At 43.3% G+C, this 8,912-nt stretch overlaps 1 protein-coding gene across 5 annotated transcripts in view; it reads right to left on the reverse strand.

Moving 5' to 3' along the window:
- pabpn1 (poly(A) binding protein, nuclear 1) overlaps positions 1 to 8,512 on the reverse strand; it is a 15,900-nt gene extending 7,388 nt beyond the window's left edge. For 2 of the 5 annotated variants that reach the window (XM_046064461.1, XM_046064452.1), the window contains exons 1-6: positions 8,017 to 8,491; positions 5,461 to 5,569; positions 4,610 to 4,677; positions 2,124 to 2,230; positions 1,869 to 1,956; positions 648 to 799 (exon numbers count right to left, since the gene is read on the reverse strand). In XM_046064461.1, the coding sequence (XP_045920417.1) occupies positions 648 to 799; positions 1,869 to 1,956; positions 2,124 to 2,230; positions 4,610 to 4,677; positions 5,461 to 5,569; positions 8,017 to 8,151 (659 nt within the window). In that variant the 5' untranslated portion in view covers positions 8,152 to 8,491. Of the gene's footprint in view, positions 1 to 647; positions 800 to 1,868; positions 1,957 to 2,123; positions 2,231 to 4,609; positions 4,678 to 5,460; positions 5,570 to 7,591; positions 7,740 to 8,016 lie in introns of those variants that run through there. The other 3 variants (XM_046064470.1, XM_046064484.1, XM_046064477.1) reach the window with 3 other exon arrangements.
- Between the last annotated feature and the right edge of the window lie 400 nt (positions 8,513 to 8,912).

The raw sequence follows: 8,912 nt of genomic DNA on the forward strand, positions 1-8,912 counted from the left end.
GTTTTTTTTCCCCCCCCCCCCCCCCGCTGCACTCTGGTCTCTCTTGCAAAAGAGATCTTAATCTCAATGAGACGACCTGATTAAATGAAGGTTATGTGTGTGTGTGTATACATAAAAAAATATAAATGAGGGGTTATCTTGTGGAGGACTCCAAACGAACTCCAAAAGAGTTCCATACACTTGGCAAGGAGCACTTAAGCTGTTCTGGAGGCTCATGGAGGCCTGACTCCGAACTAAGACACTTCATGTTGCTTTTTCCTTTCATTTGTCACCAGCATAGCAAATAGAGATGTTCAGGATTCTCAAACATTAACTTTCTTGCCCTGTTCTACTTGTGGTAAAATACAGTGAGGGGACAGTGTTAACCCCGACTATGATTGAGGGCCGAAACAGGCAACTCTAATTTGCTGTGCACCAATTTAGTCCAATCTGTGTTTTCTCCTGAATTCCTCGTCTGTACAAGAAATGCCAATAAAGTAACTGCAGGTCTATCTATAACAGCTGCTGCTAATCCTGGCTGTTCATAATTGTCTGCCCTGTTTTCTCCTGTCCTTTCCTTCCAATGCAAACAGTGAGTGAGGTGCAGTGCATGCAGGTCCAGTGTTCTCCCACGGCGTCAGACCTGAGGCGCCTCGGCGTCAGCTCACCTGAAGGCCCGTCCTCTGCCTCTGGGTGGCGTGTAGCCGCTGTAGTAGCGTGCACGCGATGAGAAGCTTCCTCCCCGTGACCGGAACCGAGCCCGTGGAAAGCCGCGGTCTGTGGTGCTGATGCCTGGTCTGTTTGTTCTCTTAGCGCCCACCTGAGGAGCGAGAAATCAATCAAGGGGCCGGTACATAAACTGACTTCCAGTCTTGTGGCCGGTGAGGTAATATGAATCTTATTCTAAACATTTTTAAATCAAGCTTTCCTTTCAGTTTGAAATAGCAGATGTATTTAGGTTTCTTGGTGACAAAAGCATATTTATAAACTTTAAATTCATGCCCAACTGAGCATCGGCCCCTGTCACTATTAGGAAATTTCACCAGAGAAGCACAAATAATCTGATAATCATCTACTGTAGAGCTGCTCTGCTCAACCAACAACAATGAAAATGAGACACCTTCATCAAATTTCTCTTTGGCAGAAATATAGTTGTCTTTGTGCTAAACAGGACAACCCCACCCAGATCTGGAGGAGTGATCAAAGTAGTTTTTGCCACAGTCACTCCAGCATCAGCTAAATTTAGTGTCACAGTCACTGGCTCAGTTCATTTTGTAAATGCACTAAATATTTCAGCAACTTGCAATGATGAAGCCACAGGGCACATGGGGCAAATTGATATGGCATTAAAATAATATCACGATATTACAGCGATCCTCGTACTCAACCAGGTGCTTCTGCTCTGTGAAATAAGTTTGTTGTACAGCCCTTATTTGTTCTTACAGTCTTCTTGCACTTCTTTAACATTCCCCCGGTTTGTTTTACATCTGATCTTTTGCAACAAAACCACACTACTACACTACTGAATTCGCTCCCCTTTTTGGAAGCAACTCTTGCACCGCGGAGACAGCATTAATGTTACTTTAGCTTTCAGCCATGCTTGTTGTTGCAGCGTTTAACCGTATGATGTTATTGTGTCAATTAAATCAAAATATTGCCACTGTCACGAAAAATAAAAATAAATTATACCGATATATAATGTGAATGATATGGCACACCCCTACAGGTGATAATCTTTGTTATGCTTCTTCACATTGCCCCTTTCTTATTTCATCTTGCAATGGTGTCACTTTTCTTGTTGTTCTGACCTACGACTGCTGACTTTTCAATGTGAGGACCCCCCAGCTGCTCTATGAAAATAGGAACATTTAAAAAGCTGAAATTCTTACCTTTATCTGCCTTCCTCTGAATAGGGACTCGTCCAAAGCCATGGCTGTCCTAACAGACTCTTTGTCTGCAAACTCAATATAGGCAAACCTGAAGAAAAACAAACCCAAATCAGCAACAAGCAGGGAATGTCTTCATTTATTAGAGATGATCAGAAACATCTAAACGTCTTATTTCTCAACAACAGTGTGAATTGGTGATGATAACCACCCCTCTACTGCATAGTGAAAAGGTACGGTATATCGATGTTTTATTACCCCTTGGGATGCCCTGTGTATTTGTCACATAGGATGGTGACTCTGTTTACTGAACCGCAGCCATGAAAATGAGCCTCGAGCTCTTCTGCCGTGGCACCGTAGTCCACCTGAAGAAAGAAAAGATAAAAGGTTAAACATCAACAGAGATGCATCACTAATGTTTGAGCATGTACACTTAAAATCAAGATTGCAATTATTTTTCATCAGCATGTGCCTTACATAAAATATTACTACATTCATTATTATTACATTTTCCTTACTGCCTATGAGTTACATGCACACTTCATGCACCAAGAATTATAGTTCAGTTTGACTAAATTAGGCAGGCTGAAATGGAAAAGCAAGTACCTATTAAATATAAAAGTACCATAAAATATAATATTAAGTCTAAAAACAAAAACAAGAGACCAACAGAAAGAGAAACAAATGTCAAGTATAGTGACTAAAAAAAAGTATTTGCTCCCTTAGAGTTTATAAAACATGGAATGAGAGCAGACTGATTTAAGATTTGACAGTGAACTAAGTCAAAGGTCAAACTAAATAAAAATCTTTCTACATCAAGCCCAAATACAAAACAATCTGTTTACAAGTATCCACCCAGTTTTTCCACTAGTGTTGTCACCTATGTGCTATTCAGGTAGGACAAGTGATTTCAGGTGAAATACAGCTGCAGCTGGTCAGTGAAAAGAGTAATCATGAAAACACAGGAACACTATCTAACAAAACTAAATATGCTTTAGAGTTCATAAGTTTAATCTTAAGAAATATGGGGAGAATATTGCACAGCTTTAATTCTATCTATAGCAGGCGGTCCTAAAAAAAGTGTCGAGCGGCTACCAAGAGGCAACTTGAGGAAGCAACTCAGTCGCAGCTTTATGGGAGAAAGCCATCGTTTGCCAGAAGACACACCGGAGACTCTGAGAGCAGAAGACGGTGAAATGTCCTTATGAAATCAAACTTTAGCTCTGTGGTTGTCATGCTATATGCTGTGTTTGGCACAATTTTCCAGCAAGACTACAACCAAAACATAAAGGCAAGGCTACAAAGTAAGGAGATTTGTCATGTAAAGCGCCTTTATAGTAACTTGAAGACAATTCTAAAAGAAATATTAAAATCCCAGAGTGACCACAACCTAAATCCCATGATTTCAATGACTTGAAAATGTCTGCTCACTGTTAGTTTAGAGCTTAACCGCTTACCATTTGTGTAAAATTCATGCAAAACACCTATTCAAGGCATATACAAAGTAAATTGAATGCAGTTGTTGAACCATTTGGTTTTGGGCTTCTCTGAAAGATAACACTCTGAACCCAAAAGTCAGAATCACTGTAAGTGCTACAGGAATTGACTAATGTAAGTTTAAAACACACAAACTAATATTTTTTGTTTCCACTTGAAAATGTTTGCTAACACATGCATGCAGACAACTATAGCTGGAACTTTGTAGCTGGAAAACACTGTAGGAAAAAATATTATTTTACACAGGTTTTTCTAAGTGTATGTCTTAGCGTATTTTTCCAAAAACAGCACCGCCCCTTGGCGGCAAGCGGTTGCTTCTGCATTGCTCTGCATCAGCCAGTAGATTGACGCAGATGTGTTTTTTGCTGGTAGATCATGAACTTCCTAGTTAAAGCTGGATATTGTTATTTTTTACAATTTTACTGGCTACACGAAGTGCCAGTCATCGGCACAACTGCTTAAAACTGGCTTGGCCTACACACGAAATAATAGCGGCTGGCCCTTTCTTTCAGCGCGGGCTCTCGTTGGCTACTGTGGGCCGTGTACGGGACATGTCAGCTCCTATTGGGTCGAATTTGGTGTCAGCTGAAAGGTCAGAGTTCAGCAGCTAATTTCAATACAAGATATCGCATTTGTTTACATCCAAATCGGAGTTGTTACGGTTATAATGACAAATGAGCCACGTCTGCCGGCAAATAGAAACGATGCTGCAGCAGCCCCTGATGATTTAGTGATAGAATAATGTGTTTTGGACTAAATGTTTTTACTGGATTGGATCATCTGGATCTTTGACAACGTAAAAAGACCATTTCTGTTGGAATATGGTGGATTAAGTTACTATGAGGCTTCATAGGTGAGTCGTGTCAATTTTGATTATACTGGTTGGTCTGACAGAGGGCTGATTCTATCTTGAAATGGTTTGCATTGGTCAAATCACAAGAGTTTTAGCTTCCAAACGGTGTATCATATGAGTATCCAGTTGTAACATTGCAGTTGTGTGCACATTAAGATGGTAAATGGATTTGCAAAGAAAGAAAATGGTGGGAAACTGTGTGTCCAGAAACCCAAAGCTGATAGCAATCCACAGACTTCAATGGGGCGAGTTTTTATAAGCACTTTAAAGTGCTTTCAGTGTTTTCTCAAATAATTGCCTTATTTTTCTTTGACATCATCTTAAAAGCTGCAACAAGAAACAAGACAAAGTGGCCAAAACAGCAAGTGTATGAGACAAAGAGACGGTTACTCACATTTCCGACATAAATTGATCTGCCATCTGCTTCCATCTTTTCCTCGATGGACATGATGACGGGACCGACTGCATGCAGGAGAGGGGGGAGAAACAAATCTATATGAGCAACTAAATGTTTTAATTAAAGCAAATATTCAAAACGGTTGTTTCTCAAACTACATGATGTGAAATGCAGTGCGTCTGACAATCACGGGATGGGTGGTGTATCAAGTGCAGGTCTGAAGTACATCAGAGGGATAGTTAACGATAGTCTGTGTATTACGACCCCAGTTTGGAGAGGCAGACAGGAGTCCCGGGCAGAGCCGTGTACTGCTGTGGATGGAAGTGTATTTTTGCTATGTCATCATTTAGCTTAATAAACCCCCACTACTACTAAATATTCAAGTCTGAATTAAATCTAAAATGTACCATAAAATGTGATTTGCAGGTTGAACATTAAGTAATAGACCTTTCACGCCTTCCAGCTGCACACTTCAGTCTCTTGCAGCTACATAATTACTCTATTTTGTTTGTGCACGACCATAACACAAACATGCTTTATTAAACTAATTAATGCAAAGACTATAGAATCAAATTACCTTTTCTAACTGTAAACTAAATTTTAAAGCAACTTTCTGTTTTCATGCGTGATGGTTTTCTAATAATTCAGTTCACTAACCTAAAAAAGTACTAATATGAGCTTTTTAAAATTAGAAATGTTAGTTTGAGGTCACTGGTTGGGGTAATTTCACTGAGAGATTACTTTAAGTAGGTACAAAATCATTATTTTGAGATTGTGGCATTTTTCCTTCATTCCGAGAGAGAGAGCGCGCACATGGGAAGAAAGGTTTCCCCCTCACACTTACTCACCTGGTGGGGGGCTGAGATTCATCTGTTTCTCCACCTCGTTCTGTAGCTCCTTCAGCTTCTCTGCCTCTTCCTCCATCTCTCTCACCCGGGCTTTGATTGCCTCCAGCTCCTGCAACACAGACACAAAATCCATCAGAGCTGCCGGTCCATCATGAGCACAGTACAACTTGCTGAAACATTAATCACAAGCGACATAATCACACACAGTGTGGATGACTGGCATGCTACGCTAAATGCTGACCCAACCACGAAATTGTTATCATCAACAAATGTGGCCATTACATCCCTTTGGCAACTGCACATTAGGCAAGACGGCACATCAGCAAGGAGATGCTGAACCTGTGTAGGTGATGTCGATGTCATAACATGACCTCAAGTGTGTGCGCTGATTCTGCCCAAATCGGAAAACCCACACACATTGGGACTACTTCCATCTAAAAGTGTACTGTCTGAATGGTTCTGCACCTTCACTGTACTTGCAATGCCTCTCATCCCCCACAATCTTTTTACAGCACTTTCTACCACCAAGCCTAAATTTGGCAGTAGCTACCTCCCACAACTTGAAAGTTAACCATAAAAAGGTGGGTTTTCTTAAAAAGTGCCTCATCAGGGCCACGAGATGCTTGAGTGGCATTCAAAACTGAATCAGTTCAGTGCGCTCAGTACCCACATTTCCTGTCACTTCTCAATGAGTGTAAAGCCAATGTTCAGAGATAGCATTAAAACAAGACACACAACACAGAATTCAGCTGAGTAAAAACAGGTGTAAACACAACAGCAATCAATCCAAATTCATTTACCATGTTACAATACATACACTCAAAACTACACCAAAAACCTGCTTATTTCTCTGTTATAAACACAACGTTTCTGATTAACATTTCTCCGTCTCTACAGGATGCAATTATTTTACTGTGATGCTGAACAATTGTTTCTCTGAAGCTCTAATACAACTCAAGTTCAATTAAGGGCTGTTTTGACAACAAGTGAGGATGTATTTGGGGCAGCGATAATGATCCGAGGTCAGAGAGAAAACCGAAACTCTTACAAACAATCCAACAAATGTATTATTCTTAAGGTGAACACAGAGATGGCTGTGTCCTCACGTGGGAGAGGACCCTCCTGTCTGACAGTGGTGCACTGCAGCACAGTGGGAGTCATTCCAGCTCCATCCAGGGCTGGTGCCTGTGCTGACAGGGTTTGTAATGTAAAGGCTCTTTGTACCACTGGCTGCAGTGACACAGGCGGACCATACTAAATTCAGGTCTTCTCACCAGAGAGAACCAACTGCACGTGGGTCGTGGCCCCATCATTTCTCTGTGCCTGCTAATCTGTCACATCAAACGTCAACAACCTTTAGCTACACAGCATCACAGTGCAACTCGAGATCATTGATGAGGAGGGAGTAATCCATATTCACAGCAAAGCCATCCGACACGCTGGACCTCCTATTTTTTGTCGCATATTCACAGCAAGCTCTTTCACTCCCCTCCCTTCTCTCGTTCTCCTTGCCCTGGCAAAACACTGAAGGATGCAAACCCAGCCCCTAAAATACCGCAACCCCCCTGCTTCTGCGTTGCATGCCGCGCTCTACAATACTACAACCTCAAAACCCACCTGGACACGCTGTATAGACATTACCAGGAGATATGCACTTGAGTGGAGCTGTTGGAAAATTAAAATCTGGCAGACTGACGCTGAGTGTGCATCTTGGACCACCACACACGACACACAGAATCGTACGTCCCCAATGATGCGCGACACGAAACCGTCGTCCTAAATAAATGACAAAAATGGCCAGGTGCACGTCTGCCATCTCCGCCCTAGCTTTGTTAAAACCAGCTAGCCTGTTAGCCAGAGACCTTTTATCGCATGGTAACAGATCTAGCAAGCAGCAGTTCACCCAGCCGCAGGAGCTAAAGGCGCAAATTCCGCATTCTGTCTCGCGACCACCGAGTCCGGCTAACAGGTCCTCTGGTCATTTTAGCTGCAGTATTTGATGCTGGTACATGCCATAAGCTAACGTTAGCCTGCTGCCGCTCGGTCATTTGCATGTGCACACACCGGTACTTGAAATGCAGCAGCAGCCGGCAGAATGGTGAAGGCAAACTGAATAAAAATGTGTCATTACCGTAAGCAGGTCGCCTTCTCAAGCAGGTAGACTCGCACAGCGGCGGCTAATTGCGGCGGCCTGTCCTACCCTCGCCCCTGACTGTCTCCTGCATCTCAGTCTCGCATTTTTTTGGAGACGAGGATACCCCCCACCCCAACGGCTCGAGCTGCTCCCTGGCGCAGAGAAACTGGCGCCGCTGTTGCGCCAAGATGGCGGTCGACACCACGCATGTCACCACCCATTTCTACTGCACTGCGTGAACCACAATGGCGGTTAATATCGACCTGGCGATAGCAGTAATGCACACGGCATGTGACCCAACATTTGTGGTAAAAAAGTCAACAAATTGGTTGCCCGCTTTCAACCCAACCACACCGATTTGCCCATAAGGCACCCTGGTATTCATGTGGGTTCTCACAGCTGAAACAATGCCCTTCACTTACCGGGTCTTCAATCGCGGCCTCTCCCTCTTCTAAGCCCGGTTCTTCGTCACCGACACCTGGGTCTTCCAGCTCGGGATGTCCGGGGTCTGAATCTAGTAGGGATTCCTCCGCCAGTCCGTTACCGAACTCCGCCATCGCCCTGTTCCAACTGTACCGACGCGCCTCGTGGCTGAACCAACGTTGCAGGCCCCTACTCACACACAAGGGGGTAGAGTGAGCGGGGCGGCGAAAAGAAAAAACGGCGGAAAACGCCGCTTAGTAAAGTTAAAATGGGGATTAAAATGCTAGCTACAGTTCCAGCCACTACTCAAACAGCACACCACGATGAACAGGGACTCCAGTTACACTCGTTACCTTTACGCAATGGTCCCAATTTACGACAGCGAACCTAGTTTATTTACTTAAATGTGTGTATAAAAAAAGGCGAGGAGTCTACGCGAGCGCGGCGGCGTCCCTTCGGTTCAGAAATGGAAGCCGGGGGCGGAGTCATGGATCACTGCGGGCGGACAACTCTCAACCCTATTGGTCGGCGGAGGATTCTAGCCAACCCTCTTTGGTGTCTGCCGCATTGCTATTGGATAATCGGACAGGGCTTTCCGGTTCCCAAATCGCATGTGTGCTTTTAATTGGATTACGTTTCTGTCGATCATATCTCTGTCCGTATCATCTGCTAAGTAGACTGGCAAAGCCAAGTGTTCAGCAAATGAATTCCAGGCACATTTGAGTGTCATATAAATTGTCTCCCCCAGTGTGACCTCAGTGACCTTTATTTTAATATGCAACTCAGGTAAAAACCTCAGATTATAAAATGTATATATGAAGGATTTAAACCCTTGTCATACACACAACATAAAAAAACAAATGCCCCAAATGGCGCCGCAATTACACAGCTATGC

This window comes from Micropterus dolomieu, linkage group LG01, assembly GCF_021292245.1.
Source record: "Micropterus dolomieu isolate WLL.071019.BEF.003 ecotype Adirondacks linkage group LG01, ASM2129224v1, whole genome shotgun sequence".
NCBI lineage: Eukaryota > Metazoa > Chordata > Actinopteri > Centrarchiformes > Centrarchidae > Micropterus > Micropterus dolomieu.